Raw genomic sequence first — 26380 nt, 5'->3', positions numbered from 1 at the left:
TTTTCTGTTTGCATCTCCACTACATATAATAGTTACAGTACTTTTCCATTAAATATTTCCCTTTTTTCTATTCTTTCCTCGCACTTTGACTGGTCATCATCTTTTTACCACATGACCAGATGCATCATCTACAATTAACAAATCTTCAGCACCCTCCCAGCGAGCCTTTTCCAGTCTTGACCTATCACGGCTATTTCTCCCTCATGTATCAGTTCTGATTATGTTTGCAGTTTGCACACCAGTTAAAACATTCCAGCATCTACCTTCATGGTCAGCCCCTCTTCCTTCTAAACTTCAACCAATGCAAACCCAAGCCGATCAGCCTCTCTTGGCAGGAGAACACATTTCATCCTACGAGGTGACCTTCTGGGGGAAGGGGTCTATAGACTTCTCTCAGCAATGTCTTCCCTCCATTGCTATTCGTGATTTCAACCCACATCCAGGATCGGAACAAGGAGCTCCTGTAGTCATGTTATCTTCTACTGTCTCCTGTCACTCCTTGAGAGAGAGGGAGAACACTGTACAATGCATGTGGGTGAATCAGTGGGAGGACAAACGAGAAGCAGGATCAGCGAAGAGTGCAGAGCTGCAGGCAAGCAGGACAGGGTTGATAAGGCTCTGATAATGAATGTTGGTGGATGATTCAGGAACAGCAGATGAATCAAGTTGACCCTGAGGTTAATAGTAGAACAGAGACCCCTATGGCACTTGAAGATGCAGTCATTTGATTCAACCACAGACAATGCTGTGAACCTCTTGTAGCACCGCAGTATGGCCCCTTGGCCTGTTCTCCACACTGAGCTACCTCCAAAGCTGTCTCTTTCTGAGGCAGAGAAAGGATTCCTGACCCTTGTCCTCCACCAATATCTGTAGATCATCCTCCAAGAATTTCAGATTCAGGTTTATTGCAGTGAAATGTGTCACTTGCTTTAACCACCAACATACCCGAGGATGTGCTGGGGGCAGCCCGCAAGTGTTACCACACATGCTGGCACCAACACTGCGTGCCCACCAAGCTCGACAGAACAACATACGGTGCAACCAAACAGAACACAACAAGCGACAAAGCAACAACAGAATAATGAGTCCCATCGCACCCCCCTCCCACACAGTCGTTGAACCCCAGGTCAGGCTGCCTTCAGCTGTTTTGCTGCTTTTCATTTCGGAGGTCAGGCTATGAGACTGCCAGCAATTGCTCTGACGTTAAGGCAAGATACCCTGCTGGGGCATGCAGCCTAGGAACACGATTAGGAAGGAAAAGGTAACGGGTAGAGATAGCAACCAAAGAGGTCAGGTCATCTGCTCAGTGTGGTTGCTATGCCAACCAAAGGCCTTGCTTACCACAGCAGAGCTGTGTCATTTCCTTGTTCCAACAGACAGATTGGTGGTCGTGGAAAGGTAGACAGTGGAAGAGAAGGACTTGAATAGCTTTAGTGCCTTTCAGACACCAGGATATCTCAAACTGCTTCACAGCTAATGAAGGAAGCATGTATGAGACATTTGAGAACAGCAAACTCCCATAGAGAGTCAGAGTTGTACAATATGGAAACCAGGCCTTTGACCAGAGCTCATTTACACATTCCTTTTTTCCTATCCCATCTACTTCCCCCTGGTTCAACCACTCTGCAGCCAGTGAACACTCTAGCCTACGTGCCTTTAGGATTTGGGAGGAGGAGCGGCAGAGTGGGAACTGATCCATACGCGGGGAGAACGTACAAACTCCATACAGGCAATGCCGAAGTTCAGGACTGAACCTGGGTCACTGGAGCTGGGAAGCACCATCACTGGAAAAGCAATGCGATTATCTTGACACTATTGAAGGATAAACATTGGACAGGACACTTCAAGGCTTTTCAGGCCTCACGGTGAAAGAGCTAACGATGGCAAAAAGCCTCCGACTGCGTCTGACCCCTCTGACAGCAGTGTGCCTCTGCACCACGGGACTATCGGTCTGAACTTAGATGTTGCTTTGGTTTTGATTGAGTCTTCAACACATGATCCAAATTATCCCAGACCAGGAATAGTTCCCAGGACACCACCTGCTTGCGTATGGTGCTGCGGGGTGCGGAGTACCTGCTGGAGATCACGTAGGAAGTGACTATGAGCCCAGATAAACGGCAGCAAAGTGCAAGGATTTTAGGCACTGCTCCATGGGAGCTAAAGGGGAAGGGGAGGGGGTGCGATATCTATGCCCTCCCCCAACACACGATCAAGGAGTGAAAGTAGATCAGAATGGAAGGCAGTCAACCACTACTGAGTACATTTAAAATGAACACTGCCACAAGAAAGCAGCATCCACCATCCAGGCCTTACTGTCTTCTCACTACTACCATCACGCAGAAGGAATAGGAGCCTTAGGTCCCACACCACCAGGTTCAGGAACAGTTAGTCATATCACAGACCAAGGCTAGAAACGTGCTCGCTTCTTTAATAGTAGTAGCTCATCCCACTCATCAACTACAGTTACCTTGATGCTCTTTAAGTGAATTCAGAGTGTTTCCATTCTGTAGAAGGAGCTGCTTCATTTCTTCCAGTTCTGCGTGTTCTTTGGCGTACATTCGCTTCAGGTTTTCAACGTACTGGATCATGACCTCTACTGCTTTGCTAACCCGCGTTTCCTGTTGGACAGAAGGAGTAGTGTTCACTGACTGTCCCCAACATAGAAATTAAATGCTCCACACCCAACTTCATTCGGCGGAGGAGGCGATCACCGAGTACAGGATCTGGGAAGGACTGTAAATATGGGAGCTACGTAACATGATTAACAATCTTGATACCTCCAAGTAAAGAGCACATTAAAATCAAACTTCTTGCCTTGTGTAATTACTAAATCCTAAACAATACATTTATTATGGATTTGTATTGCTAATATTATTAATAGTGTTTGTAAAACCACCAGGGTGTTTATACAGATATATCTGGGCCAATATTTATTAAACACCAAAGTTTGCCATCTTTACCAGTCTGCTCAGTGTGACTCCAGACCCAAGCATGTGATCAACTCAATAGAAATTAAAAAGAAAACTGCGAATGCTAGAAATCTGAAACAAAAAAAAAATCATTGTTGGAAACAGTAAAGATTGGGCCATGTCTATGGAAACAGTAACTTAATGTTTTGAGACTGTGACCCTTTATCTGATCCAATGTCCGTGGATGCTGCCAGACCTGCTGAATTACCAGAGACATTGTTATGGGGTCTGACAGTCTTGTCCAAACTCTAGGTCTCCTCACTTGTGTCCTCAGTCACACTTCCCCAGAGTGTGACCATTGCCAAAATCTTGATATTCAAAGGCATCATCTTTGCCAAATATTCACAAACACCTCCCACTACAGCGTGCCTTTCTAATCCAATCTACTATGTGGATATATGTGATGGTTGTTTTCAAACTTCCATTTACTCTACACCCAGATCCTGGTGAGAAGAGGCTTCTGATGGATCTCTGAAAGACCATTTGGGGTCTGGGAAGATTTGGTATTGGTATATTCTTGCCACACGCTTGCAATATCATGAAGGATCTCATCCAGCCTGCTCATGGACTGTTTGTCCCACTCCCATCCGGAAGGAGGCTAATGTAGTATCCCTGTATTGACCACCAGACTCAAAAACAGTTGCTTTCCCCACGCAGTACGGCTAATCAATACCTCTTCCCACCAACCTCCCCAGCACCACTACCTTATCATTTCCTGTCAGAATCATCTTTATGTATACACACTCCTGGGCCTAGCATCATTTTATGATATACTAGTTCTGTACGTAAGCTGTTTTACTTAGTTATGTTTCTTACGTGCTTTTTAATTATTATGTTCTTTATCTTTTATCTTATTGTGTTTTTTTTGTGGTGCTTCAGATCCGGAGTAACAATTAGTTTGTTCTCCTTTACACTGGTGTATTTGAAATGATATTAAGCAATCTTGAATGCACTGAGATACAGTGAAAAGCTCGTCCTGCAAACTGTTTATACAGATCAGATCATTACACAGTACATTGATGTAGAACAAGGTAAAACAAAGTACAGAGAAGGTAGAGAATAAGGTGCAAGATCATAAAATGGCACCCTGTCATACTAGGAACCATTTAATAGTCTTAGAACAATGGGGCAAGATCCCAACCTTGAGGCTGGTGGTATGTGCTTTTGGGCTTTTGTATCTTCTTCCTGATGGGAAAGGGGAGAGGGGAGAATGTCTGGGGTGAGTGGAGTCTTTGACAATGCTTTACTGAGGCAGTGAAAAGTGTAGACAGTGCCCATGGAAAGGAACTTAATGTGTTGGTCCTGCCAGCTTTACCCGGTGACTGGCAGTGCCCTACTTAAACACAAAGGTGAAATTACAAGCACTCAGACGCTTTGTACAAATAGCTCTAGTATGAAGACTTTCACCAACAACAATGAACTTTCTTTACCTGGTGTATGGCACCGAGCATCTCAGCACGGCTCACCACCCTGGTTATGGTCTGGGTAAGGACACCAAGACTTTTCTCAAGACTCTCAAAAATTTCCAATGACTGCTCCTCTTCGCACAGAGGCCGTACTGTCTGTGGGGAAACAGAACAGAGAGATTAGATGGAGATTAGGGAGGGAAGGAAGAAAGGGAGGGAAGGAAGAAAGGGAGGGGACAGAAAACAGAATGAGACCTCCCCCAGAACATGCTGATCTACAGCATCTGTTATCTACAGTGTATTAATGATTTAGATGACAATATGGTAACTGAATCAGCAATTTTGTAGATGATATCAAAAGTGGGTGGCATAGGAAGTTATCACAGTTTGCAGCAGGATCCGGACCAGCTGAGAAAACAGGCTGAAACATGGCAGATGGAATTTAAAGCAAACAAGTGTGAGGTGTTAAACTTTTGGGGGAAAAAAACAAGAACAAGACTTACAAAGAGAATAGTAGGTCTGAGGAGTACCGTAGAATAAAGGGAAATGGGAATAAAGATCCATAATTCCTCAAAACTCAAGGATGTTTTGGGTATATTGGCCTTCATAAATCAGGGCATTGAGTACAGGAGATGGGATGATATGCTAAAGTTGTCCAAGAACTGCACAGAATAATTTAGATTGTGTGCAGTTCTACTCACCTACTGACAAGAAAGATATCAATAAACTTGAAAGGGCAGGGAAATTTTACAAAGATGTTGCTCGGACCCAAGCACCTGAATTATAGGGAAAAGTTGAATAGGTTAGGTCTTCCCTGGAGTGTAGGAGAATGAGGGAGATCTTATACTGTAGAGGTATATACAATTAGGAGGGGTATAGATAGGGTGAATGCATGCAGGCTTCTCCCCTCAGGTTGAGTGAGGTAAGAACTAGATGTCACAGATTTAGGGCGAAAGGTAAAATATTCAAGGGGAATCTGAGGGGAAACTTCTTCACTCGAGTGGAACAAGTTGCCAGTGGAAGAGGCTGATACATGCTTAATTACAACTTTGAGAAGCTTGGATAGGCGCATGAATGAGACTGAAGATGAACATGGTCTGGGTGCAGATAGATGGGACTAGCCAGATCAGGTTGACAGGGAGTAGATGGGCCAAAGGGCCTGTTGTGTGCTATAGTACTCTCTGATTGTACGCTCATTCATGGAGCTGAAAGCTTACAATGTAATGGCTTGGTAAAATGGTTCTCTTAAAAGAATTACATTATACTACTCTCCCACTGACCAAACACAGCAGATGGTGTGCGCAGCCTTATTTCCCCTGGGTGTTGGGAAGAGGGGAGAGAAGACTTGTTGTTCTGCTAACAAGCCAATCAATGAATTCCATGCCAACCTGCAAGGCTTGCTGACATTTCTCAATCTCTTTTTTCAAGTTTGTTTCAGCCAGATCTCTGGATCGCTCCTCCAGCCGTAATCGCTTGTCGAGCGTAAACATGTCACACTTGAAGGCCAATGAGAAGCGGAGAAACTCAGCCTGTGTTTAAAAGAAAAATAAAATCCACAGTCTGTTTAAAGCAGTATGTCTTCTCACCCCTTCTAACCATTGTCCTGTCATACCCCACTTTTAACTCCCCAGTGCCTCTCCAATTTCAGCCCATGGAATGCCTATTCCCATCACCCACTGCTCAGTATAGTGACATCCCCACTGCCCCTCACCAACTGTTATAGCTGCATCCTATCCTGGTGTACACAGTTTGGTGTGACAGATGCTCTGACCACAAGAAACTATAGAGGGTTATGGATATAGCTCGGCAGATCACTGAAACCAGCCTCCTCTCCTTGGACACCGTCTACACTTCTCGCTGCCTCAGGAAAGCAGCCAATTTCAAAGACTCTTGCCACCCCAGTCATTGGCAAAAGATACAAAAGCTTGAAAACACCTACCATCAGGCTCAAGGACAGCTCTGATAAGATTATTGAACAATTCTCTAGTACAATACGATTGACCACAGGCCCTGGCACCTTATTGTTTGCTGTACTGCACTACACCAAATTCTCTGCTCTGTTACCGTTTTCCCTTTGTACTACCTCACTGTACTTATTTTGAAATGATGGCATGCAAAGTCTTCCTAATGCATCTCAGTATATGTGACAGCAATAATGTTCCACAAGTTCTGACGGACAGCAAGGATACAGGGGTCTGTGGGATGCTTTTCGGACACCAGGAAACCTTGGCTGACCACGATGACCCAGATCACCTGTGAGGTGGTGACCATGTACTCGCACTCAAACTGGGACCCATAAGGCAAAGGAACAAAATTAAGTCATTTGCCCCATTAGGTCTGCTCTGCCATTCCATCCTGTCTTCTCCCCATAACCTTTGATGCAGCACGGTAGTGTAGTGGTTAGCACCAACGACCCAGGGTTCAGTCCTCATCACTGCCTGTAAGGAGCTTATGCATTCTTCACATGACCGTGTGGGTTGCCTCCTAGTGCTCTGGTTTCCTCCCACAGTCTGGAGACATACTGGCTGGGAGCTTAACTGGTCATTGCAAATTGTCCTGTGATTAGACCAAGGTTAAACTGGGGGATTGCTGGGCGGGAAGGGCCTAACTCAATAAATAAATAAACAAGAAAACAGTTATCACTGTGGGACAATGGCTGATCAACCCATACAGCGTGCTAGGGACATGCCGCGCTATTTAAAACACTGTTTCAGCAGAGAGGAAAGCATTCTCACACTCCACTTGTACTATTTCAAGGAACAGTCTCTGATACGCCATTCTGTCCCCAATCCACATCTGAGTAAACAGATTCACTGCTGACCTTGCTGGTTGCAATTTGGCTTACAGGCTGTCTAGAACCATTCACAGTAGCCACACTGCTGGGAGCTGGATGATTGTTACTAGTACCATAGTATTTAAAAGCTGGTTGCAGAGATCGCACCCATTGTGCTACTTGCAAACTCATGTGGAAGCTTGCAAGAAAAAAAAATCAACAGGGATTGCACTGTGCAGCTATGCTAGATTCAGCACTGCATTGTTGCAGAAAACCTGACAGCACGTTCTGTGCAACACACAAAATGCTGGAGGGATTCAGCAGATCAGGCAGCATCTATCGAGGCAATAATGCTTCGGGCTGAGATCCTTCATCAGGACTAGAAAGGAAGGAGGAAGAAGCCCGAATAAGAAGGTGAAGGGAGAGGAGAGTGTACAAGCAGGCAAGTGATATGTTAAGACAGATGAGGGGGAAGGGGGTGGGTAGAGAAGGGGGTGAATGAAGCGAGAAACTGGGAGGTGATAGGTGGAAGGGGTAAAAGGTTGAAGGAGGAGGAATCTGAGAGGGGAGAGAGTGGACCATGGGAGAAAGGGAGGAGGTGCACCAGAGAGAGTTGATGGATAGGTGAGGAGAATGGAAAGGGTGAGCAGGGAACTAGAACAGGGAATGGAAAGAGAGAAGGGGAGGAGAGAGAAATTACTGGAAGTTTTAGGCCCAGCAGTGTTCTGTGAACTTCACAGTTTGAAATTTTGGTCATCACCAACTTTAGGTTGACACATGGGGGCACCTGAAAGCAATTGAAAGGATGAATTTCCAGCTCTACCTACATATCTAATCAGCCAATCATGTGGCAACATCTCAATGCATAAACGCATGCAGATATGTTCAAGATATGTTTGTTGTTGAGACTAAACAACAGAATTGGGAAGAAATTACTTTGACCGTGGAATGATTGTTGTTGCCAAACAGGGTGGTTTGAGTATCTCAGAAACTGCTGATCTCCTGGCATTTTCATGCACACTGGTCTCTAGAGTTTACAGAGAATGGAGTGATAAACAAAAAGAAAACATCCAATGAGCGGTAGTTTTGTGAGGAAAAACGGCGTGTTAATGAGAGGGGTCAGAGGAGAATGGCCAGACTGGTTCAATCTAACAGGGAGGTGACAGTAACCTTTTACAACAGTGGTGGGCAGAAGAGCACCTCTGAATGCACAACGCACCAAACCATGAAGTAGATGGTCTACAGTAGCAGAAGATCACACTGGGTTCCATTTACCAAATAAAATGGCTACTGAGTGTAGGACAGTACAGGTCCTGTGGCCCACAATGTTGTGCTGATTCTTTAACCTGTTCTAAGATCAATATAACCCTTCCCTCCAACATAGCCCACTATTTTTTCTCTCTCTACATACCTAGCATGTCCCCAATGTATCTGTTTCTAACACCGCTTCTGTCAGTGTGTTCCACACAGCTGCCACTCTGTAAAAAAGACCTGTTCTTGACATCCCACTCACCTCACCCCTGTACATTCCTCCCAACAGCTCAAAGTTATGCCTCCTAGTATTAGCCATAAAGGACACTCCACAGGGTGGGATGACTGCAGCGCAAACAACTTTCAGGAAGCTCAACACCATCCAAGACAAAACTGCCCACTTGGTTGGATCCCTCCCACCACAGCAGAACAGTAACTGCACTGTGCATCATCTACAAGATACCCTGCAGTCACTTACAGCACTTCCCAAACCTTCCATCCTTACTGGGCTACAATCACGGTGAGAAGTTGGTTGCTGGTGAAGCTACGCGGGGTTTAAAGAAACCTAGGCCCTTTCAGAACTTTGAGGGGCGGCAATCATAATGACCTCTTAGGCACTCAGCAGGGACCAACAAAAAGAAGTGACGTGCAAGTGGAACAGCCATTGTTGGAGCGGGGTGTTAGAGTGGCCAGGCTTTGACTCAACAGGCGCAGGCTAGAGATTAAGCTCGAGATGTTAGAGGTTTAACAGGATGGCAGTTAAGGTGGTGGACTGCTCCTGCAGTGAGATGTGGGATTTCAGGGTACCGAACGGCCTCTCTGATGATTAAGCTGCAGGAAGTGCGCCCAGTCTCAGCTCCTGATTGACAAAGTCAAGGAACTGGAGCTGGAACTGGATCTATATGTACTCAGGACTATCCCGAAGGCTGAAAACGACATCGATGAGACATTTACTGAGGTGGCCAGACGCAGAGTGCAGGCTTCAGATAGTAAATGTGTGATCTCCAGGAGAAATAAGGGGAGTAACCAGTCAGTGCAGAGCTTCTCTGTGGCCAGTCCCCTCAGCAACAAGTATACCCCTTGGATACAGCTGGGGAATGACCTGTCGGGCACAGTAACAGCAGTCAGGCCAGTGGCACTTGTCGCCAGCTCTCAGGTAAAAGTCAGGCACAGTGATAGTGATAGGAGACTTCATAGTTAAGGGGGAGGACAGGAGATTCTGTGGCCAGGATGGTGTTCTTTCCCAGGTATTGGGGTCCAGGTGGCTCAGAGCAGGTGCAGAAGATTCTCAGAAGGGAGGGTGAGCAGCCAGAGGTTGTGGTGCACATTGGCACTAATGACACAGGTGGAAAGGGGCAAGGAGTAAGTATAGAGAATTAGGGAATAGGCTGAAGAGCAGGGCCTCCAGGGTAGCAGTCTCTAGATTACAGACAGTACCATGTGCTAGTTAGGACAGGAATAGGATGATGCTAGGGATGCATTGTTGGCTGAGGAAGTGGTGCAGGGAGTAAGGTTTCAGATTTCCAGATCATTGGGATCTCTTCTGGGGAAGTATGGCCTCTACAAAAAGGATGGGTTACATGGGGGACCAATATACTTGAGGGCAGGTTTGCCAGAGCTGTGGGGAGGGTTTAAACTAATTTGGCAGGAGGATAGGAACGAAAGTGATAGGGCTGAGGATGGGGCAGTTGGTGCACAAATCAAAGCATTGTGTATTGGCACTGTGAGGAAGGATAGGCAGATGACAGGAGAAAGCTGCAGTCAGTGAGATGAGTTGAAAGTGCAACATGGGGGCAATATAGAATAGGGTGTTGAATACATTCTTCACCATTGACTCAACCTGCAAATTGATCTTTAAGGCATCATGCACAAGGACGCCATTCCTTTTGTGTCTTTTTTTTTTGAAAATCTCTCCATTTAGAAAATAGTCTACCCGCGTACATGACCATACACTCCCCTACACTTATTCCATCTGCCACTTCTTTGCCCAGTCTCCTAATTTGTCTAAGCCTTTTTCTAACCTCTCTACTTCCTCAAAACAACTCGACTCTCCACCTACCTTCGTATCATCCACAAACTTTGCCACAAAGTCATCAATTCGTTCATCCAAGTCATTGAATTATAACGTCAAAAGAACAGCCCCAACACTGAACCCTGTGGAACACCGTTAGTCACCGGCAGCCAACCAGAAAAGGCTCCCATTATTCCCAATTTTTTGCCTCCTGCCAATCAGCCACTGCTTTACCCATGCTAGAATCTTTCCTGTAAGACCATGGGCTCTTAACTTGTTAAGCCTTGGCACCTTGTCAAAGGCCTTCTGAAAATCCAAGTACACAACATCAACCGATTCTCCTTTGTCTATCTTGCTTGTTACTACTTCCAATAGTTCCAACAGATTTGTCAGGCTATATTTTCCCCTGAGGAAACCATGCTGACTATAGCCTAATTTATCATGTGCCTCCAAGTACTCCAAAACCATATCCTTAACAATTGACTCCAACATTTTCCCAACCACTGACATCAGACTAACTGGCCTATAATTTCCTTTTTTTTGACTCGCTCCCTTCTTGAAGAGTGGAGTGACATTTACAATTTTTGATTTCTCTGGACCCATGCCAGAATCTCAAAAGATCATTACTAAGGCCTCCACAATCTCTTCAGCCCTTGGGTGTATACCATCTGGTCCAGGTGACTTATTTACCTTCAGACCTTTCAGTTTTCCCAAGAACCTTCTCCCAAGGAATGGCAACTTCACTCACTTCTGCCCTTGACACTCCTGAACTTCCACCATATTGCTAGTGTCTTGCACAGTGAAGACTGATGTAAAATAGTTTGTCTGTCATTTCCTTATCCTCCATTACTACCTCTCCAGCACCTAGAGGATCATTCCTACAGACTAGAGGGAGGGATTTCTTTAGCTAGAGGGTGGTGAATCTGTGGAATACATTGCTGCTGACAGCTGCGGAGGTTATTCCACCAAGTATACTTAAAGCGGATTTTGATGGGTTCTTGATTAGTCAGGGCACCAAAGGTCACTGGAAGGCGGCAGGAGAATGGGATTGAGAGGGATAATAAAGTCAAGTCACTTTTTATTGTCATTTCGACCATATACTGCTGGTACAGTACACAGTAAAAATAAAACCATGTTCCTCCAGGACCATGGTGCTACATGAAACAACACAGGACTACATTAGACTAAGTGAGAAAACACAAGGCTACACTAGATCACGTAAGACAACACAGAAACTACACTAGACTACAGACCTACACAGGACTACATAAAGTGCACAAAACAGTTCAGGGCAGTACAATAAATAAAGACAATAGGCACAGAAGAGGACAAATTACAATATAATAATAAATGATGTAGATGTCAGTCTAGACTCTGGGTATTAAGGAGTCTGATGGCTTGGGGGAAGAAACTGTTGCACAGTCTGGTCGTGACAACCCGAATGCTTCGGTACCTTTTGCCAGATGGCAGGAGGGAGAAGAGTTTATATGAGGGGTGCGTGGGGTCCTTCACAATGCTGTTGGCTTTACAGGTGCAGTGCGTAGTGTAAACGTCTGTAATGGTGGGAAGAGAGACCCCGATGATCTTCTCAGCTGAGAAGATCAGCCATGATAGAATGGCAAAGCAGTCTCGAAGGCCAAATGGCCTAACTCGTCCCCTATGTTTTATGGTCTTATGCCCCAGGGACCTGCAGCAGGAACACAGAGGCACTACCATCTATGGGTTCCCCTCCAGATCACGCACACTTCCAATCTGGAATTATTTTGTCGATCCTTCAATGCCGCCGGGTGTAAACCATGGAACTCCACAGTCATCAGTAACGTGACAGTCTCTTTACTGGTTATACACGACTCACCACTACCTGCTCATGGTTAATTAGGGGCGAACCAAAAAAAACACTCGCCTTGCCTGCAACACCCACATCCCCTTAAGGTATCGGAAGCCCTGAAGCTCTCACAAGCCTAACATTCACAGAGATGAACCATTTCCCTGCAAACGCATAGAGAGAAGGCATAAACACGAGCGATTCTGCAGATGCTGTTCACACTCACAAATGCTGCAGAAACTCAGCAGGTCTGGCTAAGGAGCTGACGTTTCAGGCTGAGGTCCTTCATTAGTCTCAGCCAGAAACATCAGCTCTTTATTCGACTTCATAGATGCTGCCTGATCTGCTGAGTTCCTCCAGCATTTTGTGCGTTAAAAGGAAGACAGAGCATTTAATCTTCCATTTACCCATGGACAGTTTGCAGAGATGTTAACTGATAGAGGTAAACTTTGTAGACCGCCCACCTACCTCCACATCCTGTTCGCTGGCTATTGCACTGCAGGAAAACAAAAGGAAACTTCAGTCTGCATTGTCCAGAAACACAAAGACAAAACACCAGAATATCAGTGTGAATTCCACTTCATTTCCTACCTCTGTAAATTGGCTTTTTTTGACAGATCTGAACACTGAGTCTTCATCGTTCCTGCTGAAAGACAGATGGCCGTTACAGAAGACAGATTACGATCAAGGTCAAAGCCATTTGTGGCTGAGTTTTGCTCTGTTCCCAGTTCTTTAATAAGATTACAAATTACTGCAACATATTGTACCAGTGGGGGAAGGAAAGGATGCAGCAGTTTAATTAAGTCAGTGAAGGACAAACGTGCAAGGGCTAGGCCCACAGGACATTGTACCACAATGAAACAGATCAGCTTTATTTGTCACACATACATTGAAAAATTCAGTGAAATACCTCATTTGCATTAATCAAATCAGCAAGGATTGTGCTGCACAGCCCAGAAGTGCCGCCACGCTTCCGACGTCAACATGACATGCCCACAACTCACTAACCCTCACCCGTATGTCTTTAGAACGTGGGAGGAAACTGGAACACCCAGAGGAAACCCACACCGTCATGAGGAGAATGCAGAAACTGCTTACAGACAGCAGCAGGAGGTGAACTCTGATCTTACAGCTGGTGACCGCTTCACTATCACGCCAGTGTTCCAGGTCTCTGAGAGAAATTTTAGGGAGAGCCACACAGCCCGAGCAGATGAGGGCAGTGCATGGAGTAATTGGTAGTTCCTTGCAGCAATCAGTACATTGTGCGTGCCCGGTGGCCCCTGCCTCACCAGTCCCAGAAGAGAATGGAACACGTGCAGCAGAAACACCTGGGACACGAGAGATTGCGTAACTGCTAGAAATCCAGAGTAATACACACACAATGCTGGAGGAACTCATGCAGCTCATGGAGAGGAATAAACAGTCAGCATTTTGGGCCAGGGCCCTTCATCAGGACGGGAAAGGAAGGAAAAGGAAGCCAGACTAAGAAGGTGGTGGGGTGCAGGAGGAGTTGGAGGGTTGTTTATTTGCCTCCATAGATACTGCCCGGCCTGCAGAGTTCTCCACCATTTTGTGTTTCTATATTTTGGAAACATGAACTCTGCTTCTCTCTCCATGTCTGTTCTGTTGACAGCTTCCAACCCTTGGCCAAAATGGGCAAGTTCCTGCTGTTGCCCTTTCGTATCACAGGCTAATGATCAGGAATTCTGCAGGCAACTGTTGCCTCTCCCCAGCACAGGAACAAAGAAAGTGGCCACTCCCAATGCCTGCCATTACAGGATTGGAGGAGGATAACTGATGTTGGCTTGAGGAGAAATGATGTTTGCAAATTTCACTCTCCATCTCAAATCAGAATCTTCTGGTGGATCACGTGCTCATTACATCTGTGGCATAGTCCATACCTTCACTCAACCTACATGGTGCTCACAATTGAGCAGAGGTGGACAGTAGGACACTTATTGCAGCTGCTGCCTCACAAAGTCAGAGACCTAAGTTCGGTCCTGACCTTTGGCGCTGTTTATGTGGAATTTGCACGTTCTCCCGGATTCCTCCGGGTGCTCTAGTTTAGAGTCATACAGCATAGAAACAGAATCTTTCGCCCAACGTGTCCATTTGGACCAAGATGCCCATCTAATATAGCCCTATTTGCCTTTTTTGGCTAATATCCTTCTACCTTCCTAGCCACCTACCTGTCCAAGTGCCTGTGGAATGTTGCTAGCCCCTTCCTCTGGCAGCTCATTCAATATACTGATTACTTTTTTCTCCCTCTCACCTTGGACCTATGACTTTTGGTTCATGATTCCCCAATGCTAAGATAAAAGACTGTACATTCACTTTGTCTACACCCCTCATGATTTTATACACCTCTATAAGGTGACCCAAGAAAGGAGAGAACATCACTAACCATGGCAAATCAAGTCGGGCCAGGTTACAGACTGCATAAACCTATAATATAGGCAATGGTCAAAAGTGAATCTTGCATTGCTTAACATGGTCTCTCAACCATATTGCATTTCCTTCTAACTTCACACTGGTGCCTCGGTTCTTCAGATCCCTCCCTTGAAACTCCTCCCCATCTTTCTCTTCCTCCCTTTATAAGCTTCTGTCCTGGCCCATGCCAGTCTCTGGTATTTGTTCTGTTTCATGGCATTAGAAATGCAATAATGTCTATAATGTTGAAACAGAACTGGACAAAGCTGGTCATAATTGACCATTCTCACCTTCAGCATTGCTAGCTGTGTTAATAGGGTTCAGCATCACGTCACTTGGGCTAAGTTCATCTACAGCCACGGTGCCTCGAGTAGCTTCCTAAACAGAGGGGTGTGGGGAGGGTTGAGAAGTAAACCAGTTGTTAATGTTGCAGTATCCTACACAGCCAGCGATTCCATGGATTACTAAATTTATGATAAAAATTCTAATGAAATGTTTCGGGGAGATATTTACAAAAGGTATCAATAAGATTGAACATACAGAGAAATTTACAAGGATATTGCCAGAGCTTGAGGACCTGAATTATAGGGAAAGGTTGAACAGGTTAGAACTTCATTCCCTGGAGCATGGGAGAATAAGGGGAGATTTGATAGAGTTTTTCCCCTCCACTGAGGTTGGATGGAACTGGAACATGGCCATGGGTTCAGGGTGAAAGGTGAAATGTTCAAGGGGAACTTGATGAACTTCACTCAGAGGGTGGTGAGAGTGTGGAATGAACTGCTAATGGATACAAACTGGATCTAAATATTTAAGAAAAGTTTGGATGAGTACATGAATGGGAGGGGTATAAATGGCTATGGTCCAAGTGCAGCTTGATGGGATTAGGCAGAATAATAATTTGGCATGGAATAGATAGTCTGAAGGGCCCATTTCAAAGCTGTAGTGTTCTACGACTTTGTCAGAGATAGCTTTTTTCTCAAAAAAGGAAAATAAGAGTAGTGTCTAGAATGCATAGCTGTAGGTGGTGGTAGGAGAGACTGATACAATAGGGACAGTTAAGGGACTTTTAGATAGGCACTTAGGTGTGAGAAAAACAGAAGGTTGTAGGCTGTTTGTGTGTGGGGGGGGGGGAGGTTAGATTAATTATGGAGTAGGTTTGTAGATTGGCATAGCATCATGGGCCAAAGGGATCTTAATGTACATTGTCTGTGCTCTAAAACAACCTCAGATATTATTTATTGTACCGTATAGCCTACAGTATAATAAGGGACTACTTTATGTTTTAGTAACATGTTGTTGAATGTGCTATTAGGCGCCTATTGATCTGTACGTGTGTGCTGAATTCGGATTCTGCCAGTAAAGAACTATGAAACTTAGCTCAGTCTCCAGCGTTTTTATTAATAGCATTGTTGTGTAACCAGGCCACATACACAATGTTTAGAATGGAGTATTTTCCATGCAGATGTACAATAAGAAAGGATTGTACATTTATTCTAGCTTAAAGACAAATGAAATCCAGCGGAAGCCCGTGGAACAGAATAGAAATGAGGTGGTTGGGAAGGGCGGAGGTGTGGTGGAAGGGAGGGAACGAGGGGGTGGGAAGGACAGGGAAAGAGCTGCAATGTAGGCTAGAAAATTTGTTGTAAGCAACAAATTTAAGCACCAACGTCCAAAAGCGGCAAGGACTGAATGCAAATTAACCAGCAAATTTTGCTTGCAAATGTTCCTCAGTACCCAGAATCTGAGCTGTACGATTTTAATATTAAAAACAATGTTTGAAAAGTTTTTAAATGCAACATGACAGGAAGCTTACAAACTGAGGGGCATAGATAGGGTCAGAATCTTTATCACCCAGGGTAGAAATGTCATGTTCTAGAGGACATACATTGAAGGTAAGAGGAGAAGTTTAAAGCAGATGTGCAGGCTAAGTGCTTTTGAATATGGAGAGAATGGTGGGTTACATACACACACACAATGCTGGAGGAACTCAGTAGGCCAGGCAGCATCTATAGAAAAAGAGTAAACTGTCATCAAGTCTTGGCCTGAAATATCAACTGTTTACCCTTCTCCATAGATGCTGCTTGGCCTGCTACGTTCCTCCAGCATTTTGTGTGTGTTACTTTGATTTCCAGCATCTGCAGATTTTTCCCTTGACAGTGGTGGGTGTCTGGAATGGCCTGCTTGGGAAAATGGTAGAAGCAAAAACGATAGCGGCAAAAGTGAAATGGCAAGAAAATCAGATAGAAAAGTGGGGAGTTCACAGTGGCACAGCTGATAGACACACTAACTTGCAGCACTAGTTTCATCCTAACCTCAGGTGCTGTCTGTACAGAGTTTGCCCGTTCTCTCTCTGACTGTATGAATTTCCTTGCCTGCCTTAGAGGCTGGTTGATAGGCCATTATAAATTGCCCCTAGTATGCAACTGAGTGATGGGGGTGGTGGTGGGGAGTTTATGGGCATGTAAGAGCATAGGGAAATGTGAGGGACTGGAAGTGGAGAGTTGGCATAGGCACAATGAGATTAATATAACTTTCTTTCTCCTTGGGCCTCCCGTCCCATGATCCTCTCATATCCCTTTTGCCAATCAACTGTCCAGCTCTTGGCTCCATCCCTCCCCCTCATGTCTTCTCCTATCATTTTGGATCTCCCCCTCCCCCTCCTACTTTCAAATCTCTTACTAGCTCTTCTTTCAGTTAGTCCTGACGAAGGGTCTCAGCCTGAAACGTCAACTGTGCCTCTTCCTAGAGATGCTGCCTCGCCTGCTGCGTTCACCAGCAACTTTGATGTGAGTTACTTGATATAACTTTTATTGTTATGTGAATGCTCTGAGTTTTGAATTAGAATCTGGAGCAACACACATTCTGTCGGAAAAAACCTCAGTCCTTTATCGAGCAGGATCAGTGGAAGAAAGAAACTGTTGACATTTTGGGTTGGAATCATGCATCAGGACTGAGTGTGGAGTGGGGAGATGGCCAGCACAGAGAGGCAAGAAAGAGCTGAGGCGATAGGTGGACTGAGGAGGAGTGTAAGGCAGGCCGAGCCAGGTAGGGACATGAGCAGGGGATGGAGCTGGTAAATGGTAGATAGAGGCAATCAAATATCAAAGTCCAAAATAAATTTACTATACAACGCTGAGATTCATTGTCTTGTGGGCATACTCAATACATCCAATACACCCTAAGAGAATTTATGGAAGACTGCAACAAGGTGAACAAAAAACAACAAACTGTGCAAATACAAAATGAAAGAAAAATAATAATAAAAAAAAAGGCATTAAGATACGAGACGAAGAATCTTTGAAACTGAGTCCATAGGTTGTGGGAAGAGTTCAGTGATGGGATAAGTGAAGTCATTCCCTCTGGTTCGAGAGCCCGTTAGTTGAGGGGTAATAGCACCCTGAACCTGGTGGTGTGAGACCTGAGGTTCCTGTACCTTCCTCCTGGTGGCAGCACTGAGAAGAGAGCATGTCCTGGGTGGTGGGGGTCCCTGATGATGGATGCTGTTTTCCTGCGAAAACACTCCATGCAAATGTGCTCAATGGTGGGAACAGCTTTACTCGCGGTGGACTGGTCCGTCTCCGCTACTTTTTGTGGGAATTTCCATTTAAAGCGTAAGTATTTCCCTACCAGGCTGTGATGCAGCCAGTCAATACACTCTCCACCATGCATCTATAGAAGTTGGTCATTTTAACTGACATGCAGAATCTTCGTAAATTTTAAGGAAATGGAGGCACCGCTGTTTTCTCTCTGTAATTGCACTTGCATACTGAGCTCAGGACAAACCCTCTAAAATAACACCAAGGACTTTAAAGATGCTGACCCTCTCTCCTCCCCACCCCCCAATGAGGACTGGTTCATAGAGGAGGAAGCTGGAGGTCCAAGTCAATAATCAGCTTCTTGGTCTTAGTGACATTAAGAAAGACTTTGTTGTTGTGGCACTGCTCAGACAGATTTTCATCCTCCCTGCTATGTGCTGATTCATCACCATCTTTGATTCGGCTTACAACAGTAGTGTCGTCAGCAAACTTGAATGGGCTTTGGAGCTGTTCTTAGCCACACAGTCAGAACTACAAAGCAAGTAGAGCAGGGTCTAAACGCACAAGCTTGGAGCTTGTGGAGGAGATGTTGTTGCCAATCAGAACTGTCTGGGGTCTGCAAGCGAGGATCCAACTGCACAAGGAGGTGCGCAGGCTAAGGTCCTGAAGCTTATGGATGAGTTTGGAGGGGATGATAGTATTGAATGCTGAGCCGTAATCAGAATCAGAATCAGGTTTATTATCACCGGCATGTGTTGTGAAATTTGTTAACCTAGCAACAGCAGTTCAATGCAATACATAATATAGAAGAAAAAAAATAATAAATTAAATAAATCAATTACAGTATAGGTATATTGAATAGATTGAAAAATGGTGCAAAAAACAGAAATAGTATATATTAAAAAAAGCGAGGCAGTGTTTATGGGTTCAATGTCCATTTAGAAATCGGATGGCAGAGGGGAAGAAGCTGTTCCTGAATCGCTGAGGGTGTGCCTTCAAGCCTCTGTACCTCCTTCCTGATGGTAACAGTGAGAAAAGGGCAAGCCCTGGGTGCTAATGGCCGCTGCCTTTCTGAGACTCTGCTCCTTGAAGATGTCCTGGGTACTTTGTAGGCTAGTACCCAAGATGGAGCTGATAAATTTATAATCCTCTGCAGCTTCTTTCGGTCCTGTGCAGTAGCCCCACTCCTCCATACCAGACAGTGATGCAGCCTGTCAGAATGCTCTCCACGGTACATCTATAGAAGTTTTTGAGTGTATTTGTTGACATGCCAAATCTATTCAAACTCCTAATGAAGTATAGTCGCTGTCTTGCCTTCTTTATAACTGCATCGATATGTTGGGACCAGGTTAGGTTAGGTCCTCAGAGATCTTGACACCCAGGAACTTGAAACTGCTCACTCTCTCCACTTCTGATCCCCCTACGAGGATTGGTATGTGTTCTTTCATCTTACCCTTCCTGGAGTCCACAATCAACTCTTTTGTCTTATGGATGTTGAGTGCAAGGTTGTTGCTGCGATACCACTCCACTAGTTGGCATATCTCACTCCTGAACGCCCTCTTGTCTCCAACTGAGATTCTACCAACAATGGTTGTATCATCAGCAAATTTATAGATAGTATTTGAACTATGCCTAGGCACACAGTCATGGGTGTAGAGAGAGTAGAGCAGTGGACTAAGCACATACCCCGAGGTGCACCAGTGTTGATTGTCAACGAGGAGATATCATCACCAATCCACACAGATTGCAGTCTTCCGGTTAGGAAGTTGAGGATCCAACTGCAGAGAGAGGTACAGAGGCTCAGGTTCTGTAACTTCTCAATCAGAATTGCGGGAATGATGGTATTAAATGCTGAGCTATAGTCGGTAAACAGCATCCTGACATAGGTGTTTATATTGTCCAGGTGGTGCAAGGCCTTGTGAACAGCCATTGAGACTGCATCTGCCATTGACCCAATGTGGCGATAGGCAAACTGCAATGGGTCCAGGACCTTGCTGAGGCAAGAGTTCAGTCTAGTCATGACCAAGCTCTCAAAGCATTTCATCACTGTCGATGTGAGTGCTACTGGGCAATAATCATTAAGGCAGGTCACATTTTTCTTCTTCGGCACTGGTATAATTGTTGTCTTTTTGAAACAGGTGGAAACTTCTGCCTGTAGCAGTGAGAGGTTGAAAATGTCCTTGAATACTCCAGTCAGTTGGTTGGCACAGATTTTCAGAGCCTTACCGGGTAATTCCATCTGTACCTTCTGCCTTGCGAGGGTTCTCCCTCTTTAAAGACAGCCTAACATTGGCCTGAGACAGAGATCACAGGGTCATCAGGTGCAGCAGGGATCTTCACAGCTGTAATTATATTCTCACTTTCAAAGTGGGCATAGAAGGTGTTGAATTCATCTGGTAGTGAAGCATCGCTGCCATTCATTTTATTGGGTTTCGCTTTGTAGAAAGTAATGTCTTCCTACAATTTGATAAAAAGCATCCCAATGTATGCATCTAATAAATCAAGTTTTCATCTCCAACAAAAGCACCACATTTGGGGTGGGGCAGGGGGTAGGGTTGCAAACTTTCTCACTCCCAAATAAGGGACAAAAGTAGCAGTCAAATACGGGACACTTGTTTTTATCCCAAGAAAGACTACCATGACCATGAAGCCCTGCGTGGGCACCTCTGTGCGCATACTTGACATGCGCATGCGCGTACGTGCCGATTTTTTTCTGCAAATTGGTTTTCCCAATTCTGATATATTGTACATACATTATTTCAATTTTATATAGGTTGTGTATTTATCATATCATTCCTGCTTTTACTGTATGTTAGTGTTATTTTAGGTTTTATGTGTTATTGGTATGATTTGGTAGGTTATTTTTTGGGTCTGAGAACGCTCAAAAATTTTTCCCATATAAATTAATGGTAATTGCTTCTGCGCTTTTCATCATTTCGGCTTACGAACGGTTTCATAGGAACGCTCTACCTTAGCGGGGGAAATACAGGACAAGGGCGATCTTGTATGGGACAAACTAATTTAGCCCAATTTACGGGATGTCCCGGCTAATACGCGACAGTTGGCAACCCTAGTGGGGAAGAAAGCTAGCTAAGTAGGTTTCAAATTCCACCTTGGGAATGAAAGGTAGGATTGAATTCTATGAATGAGTTGGTTGACCAGGGAGAGAGAATGCCAAAGCCTTGCTCATCGTGCAGTGGGGGTTCAGGAATTGTTGGGAATCCGATAGGCACAAAGTCAGTGAAGTGAACAGTTGTACAGAACCATAATTTACAATGACAAATTCCTGTTTTCCACACTCTGGGTACTTTATGCAACTAACAGGTTTCCAAAACAGCCAAGTTCTTCAAAAGCAACAAGTACAAATAACCATTATCATTAAATGTATCTTCTCCATACCAGATTAACTTTTATTTTACTTTTCAACTCTGGCTGGTTCACATCGGAGGCAGAGGATTCAGTGTTGATTTGTATAGCAGATGAGGAAAGTGGACCATCTGTGGAAACAGAAATCTAGTCAAGTCTTTATATTCATCACTCTCCCATTACATTTCCCTCAGCAAAAACTGATCCCTGCCAGAACCTCTCATCACACCAACTCTAAACTTTCAAGTTCACCCTGGAGTTTGTCCAATTACCAGGCACAGTGATGAGAGAACCTTACAATAAATACTACTCAGTTGGAATGCTCAAACACTACAATAATTGAAATTGATCATGGTTACATCATAAACACAGCTCCAGCAGTTTGATTCTGTGTATGAGGACAATGAAGAAGCAATATGACCCCTCTTGCCTGCTCTATCGGTCAATAAAATCATGTCTGATCAACTCCATGTAAGCTTTGACCTCCTCATTCATCACAAACCTATTTTCCTCTCCCTCAGATGGCAGTGGAAGTAGCAATGTTTGAATCTTTGAGCAAGAGAGCTCTTACTTATGAGCTCATCAAACACAGTTCATCTGCTTCTTTACTAGATTAACATTTATTTTTAAGGTCAAAGTAAATTTATTATCAAAGTATGCATATGTCACCATATACTATCTTGAGATTCATTTTCTTGCAGACTTTTACAGGAAAATAAAGAAATACAATAGAATTTATGGAAAAACTAATCAGAAATAAACACCGACAAATAACCGTTGTGCAAAAGTCAAACTGGGCAAATAAATACAATAAATAATACTGAGAACACGAGTTGTAGAGTCCTTGGAAGTGTGTCTGGAGGTTATGGAATCAATTCGGAGTTGAGGAGACTGAAATGATCCATACATTTCAGAAGCCTGAAGGCTGTAGGGTAATGACTGTTCTGCAGTGAGCAGAGAGATGATGATAGATGTGGCTTGCTCCGTGTAAATGTACTCAATAACGGGCAAGCTTGTGCCTGTGATGCACTGGGGGCTGTATCCAACACTTTCTGTAGACTATTCCTGGCAGTTTCATACCAGGCTCTAGACCAGCGGTTCCCAACAACTGGGCTGCAAAGATGTGCTACCGGGCCACAGGGAAACGGTATGATTTTGCGATATGAGACGATTTGAGTCCGCTGCACCTTTCCTCATTCCCTGTCATGCACTGTTGAACTTGAACAACACCCCCCCCCCCGCCACCTGCCGTCGGCTGGTCCGCAAGAATATCGTCAATATTAAACTGGTCTGCGGTGCAAAAAAGGTTGGAGATCCCTGCTCTACATAGCTTTAGTTCTAGATAGCTTGAGTTCTAGATTCACTAACAGAGGGGAAACAGCCTCTCCACATCAAGACCCCTCAAGAACTTTTATTTCAATCATGTTGACTCTCACTCCAGCAGTTCTAAACCTAACATGCACAAACTTTCCTCTAATGCAACCATTCTGGGTATCAGCTCAATAAGCCCTGAACTGCTTTCAATGCATTACACCCATGGTTAGACACAGAGGCCCACCCTCTACAAAATACTCCAGACATAATCTGTAAAGCAAGTTCCTACCATGATCATGAGCCTTTTCCATCCTTCCTTACTACTGATTAAATTTTGAACTGAGTGGTACATGTCAAAATTGAAATACCATTGTACAGTTCACCAGTGGCCTTCAGAAGGTTTCTCCTCATGGAAATCAATTCTTGGCTATAAATAGCAGAGAACGATCCACAAGAATAGCTGATGGGGCCTGCTGATTCAACCCACAACAAATCCTCTGGAACCGGTATTAATTACCACTTACATAAGTTAATACACTCAACGTATCATTTTCCCCACTTTCATTCCATGTTCCTTGACATTTTTTTTTGCATTTACAAATGTATCGATCTTCTTAAAACTATTCAGTGACCTGTGTTTCCTTCTGTGGTGAATGTTGTAGACCCAGCACCGCTCCGGGTGAAGAAAGTTCCCCTCATTAGAGCTAAATCTCTCCTGTCCTACAAACTGAGACTGTAACTCCTCTTTGTGAACACTCCAGCCAATGGAAAAATCAAGCCTGAGGAACCTGGTCAGAACCTGTCTGTAAGGAACTTGTATGTTTGCCCCACGATGACACGAGTTTCTCCCCTTGTGCTCCGTTTTCCTCTAACATTCCAAAGATGCACGGTTAAGGTGAGGGTTAGTAAGTTGTCATATACCATGTGGCAATTAAAGTGACAAGAGAGATTGAAGCATTGAGGTGAGCGCGGGCTGCTTGCCTTTAGACCCCTGATGGTCGTTCTGCTGAGGGGAGAGCCTCGCTGTGCCCAGACAATGTCACCCAGGTTTTCTGCAGTTTGGATATGGGCTTGGATTATAGCTCTTTTTTCCAGTCGTTTTTTTTGCATTCTGTGCTTCTTGCCCAATCTTTCTAGTTTTTGTGTGTGTGTTGAGGGGTGGGATTTGGGGGGAGGGGGGGGTCATGTGCCTGTTCCATTTTGTTTTTTTTTTGCGGGGGGGGGTGCGGGTGAATATGGGGGTTGATGTGCCTGTTCTGTTTTTTGGGTGGGGAAGGTGGATTTTGGGGTTGACAATCGTGCTGCCTTGCTTTCCTTTTTGGTTTCATGGGTACCCGGAGAAGAATAATTTCAGAGTTGTATACTTTGACAATAAATGAACCATTGATGCCAGAAGTATGGCAACACTTATGGGCTGCTCAGCATATCCTCCGAATGAGTTGGTCACTAATGCAAATGGCACATTTCCTCTGTATGTTTTGATGCTTCGATCTACACGTGACAAACAAATCTAATCTTTAACAGCTTTCAGTAATGTATTTGCAAAGACCTTACCCAACGGGCCATCTTTAACTACACCACATGCATTGGTACTGTTTTGAAGTGTTTTTGAGGCTTCCTTTTGCTGGGGGCTTTTATTGGTCTTTTTTGCAGGAGGATCTGAAGGATTGGACACAGGAGAAGTCAACATTATGGGAGAGCTAAAAGAAAGCTACATATTTCACTAAACCATTCCCAAATCCAGATGCTTCGAACTTACTGGACATTGTGGAACTCTCTGAGGTGACCTCACGATTTGAACTTAATTGTTGTTGGTCAGAGTCTTCACTGCAAAATGATTCAATTGCAAGGTTAGTTTTGGGCCTGTGGATTCTTAAGAAAAGATGAAATCCCTTCTGGAGGAAGTCAAGTCCTACCTGACCGGAGTCAGCTTGTTGCAGCACACTCCTTCATCAGCAGGTGCCTGAACAAACACATTGAAACAACACAGCTTTAGTAGGTCAGCACTTGATCCATATTCTTCAATATCACTACGATTCAAACTCCTGTCTGCAAACCTGTCTGTTTCTCTGTGAGCAACTCTGCCTCCACTTTCTCAAGCAGTATGTTCAGATTCCAATCACTCCCAGGTGAAATGAAATTTTTTCTTTGGGTCCCCTTTACACCTCTTGCCCCTTGCCCTAAAACCCATGTCTCTGTGATCTTTCTTTCTCTGCACCTGTGGCACTCTGTGCTAAAAACAGGTCAAGGGAGCTATCCTGTTACACAGCCTGAAGCAACAAGTCTGGCAGGCAGTAATGAAAGTTCTTCTTTAAAATGAATACAAGACCATAAGGTGTAGGAGCAGAATTAGGCCATTCAACCCAGTGAGCCTGTTCCACCGTTCCATTGTGGCTGATTTATTATTCCCCCTCAACCCCATCCTCCTGCCTTCTCCCATTAACTTTTGACGCTCTTACTAATCAAGAACCTATCAACCTCTGCTTTAAATATACCCAATGATATGGCCGCCACAGTTGTCTGTGGCAATGAATTCCACTGCTTTATCACACTTGGGCTAAAGAAATTCCTCTTCTGTTCTAAAGGGATAGTTAAGAATGTGAGAACATACCCTCTGGTCCTTGACACCCCCCCCCCCCCCCCAGTTACAGGAAACATCCTTTCCTCTTTTCAATAAGATCCTATTTCAATGCCATCACTGCAGAGTGGCACACGAGTTGTGCAGAAATAGTTGGCTGCCACCAAAGCAAACTCTTCAGCAGTTGTCGGTGATGGTTTCCCAACCATTACCAGTAGAGTCCTGGTGGAGATCGGAGGCATGGTTGTGGAATGTCTGCTTTCACTCACCTCACGGAAGATTAGCCATCACTGCGGTTCCAGTAAATACACCCAGAAATTAATTATGCATACTGTGGCAGAGTGGAGCTGGTGCTCGTGGAACTGAGAACCAGAGATAAAACAGTTCCCTCAGACATCACTAAGCCTAGCTTAACTCCATAAAAGAAATAAGGGTTTTGAATAAATCTCGTCAGAGACTCAGTACTTGAAATGGGACTAGCTCAAGGCGACAACTTGGTTGGCATGGATGGGTTGGGCAGAGGAGCTTGTTCCCACACTGTATGACCATGAGATACCAGACATGACTACAAGTCTGTCAGCACAGCTTGACTAGAGCCTCCAACCTAGACGTAGAGGCAGAGGAATTAAAGAAAGGTTAACAACTCCCCCCTCGGGGCTCTAGACAACCTTAAAGACCCAGGACCTGATTAACTAGGCTGATCAACACTGTTCGGCAACTTACATAATAGAACAGTTCCAGTGAATGAACCTGGACCTTGGACATGAACAATTTGCCTCTACAACAGCAGCCCAATTTGCTGAGTGTTTCCAAAGATTTGATTTTTTTTTCTTCGTTGCCCTGCATCTGCAAGATTTTTGATTTTCATTTATTTTCTATAGGGCTAGGGGTACAGACTGAACTTGCTGGGAGGAGGAGGAA

At 44.6% G+C, this 26380-nt stretch overlaps 1 protein-coding gene across 1 annotated transcript in view; it reads right to left on the bottom strand.

The window, feature by feature from the left end:
* The window catches only part of lrmp (lymphoid-restricted membrane protein), a 227776-nt gene that overhangs the window by 15146 nt on the left and 186250 nt on the right, over positions 1-26380 (bottom strand). The window contains exons 22-31 of the mRNA XM_072241407.1: positions 24798-24844; positions 24641-24708; positions 24436-24540; positions 21601-21698; positions 14956-15043; positions 12827-12881; positions 12704-12731; positions 5764-5904; positions 4400-4531; positions 2468-2618 (exon numbers count right to left, since the gene is read on the bottom strand). Of these exons, the coding sequence (XP_072097508.1) occupies positions 2468-2618; positions 4400-4531; positions 5764-5904; positions 12704-12731; positions 12827-12881; positions 14956-15043; positions 21601-21698; positions 24436-24540; positions 24641-24708; positions 24798-24844 (913 nt within the window). The remainder of the gene's footprint in view (positions 1-2467; positions 2619-4399; positions 4532-5763; positions 5905-12703; positions 12732-12826; positions 12882-14955; positions 15044-21600; positions 21699-24435; positions 24541-24640; positions 24709-24797; positions 24845-26380) is intronic.

The sequence above is a fragment of the Mobula birostris genome, chromosome 23 (assembly GCF_030028105.1).
Source record: "Mobula birostris isolate sMobBir1 chromosome 23, sMobBir1.hap1, whole genome shotgun sequence".
Taxonomy (NCBI): domain Eukaryota; kingdom Metazoa; phylum Chordata; class Chondrichthyes; order Myliobatiformes; family Myliobatidae; genus Mobula; species Mobula birostris.
This window is presented reverse-complemented; position numbering and strand designations above follow the sequence as displayed.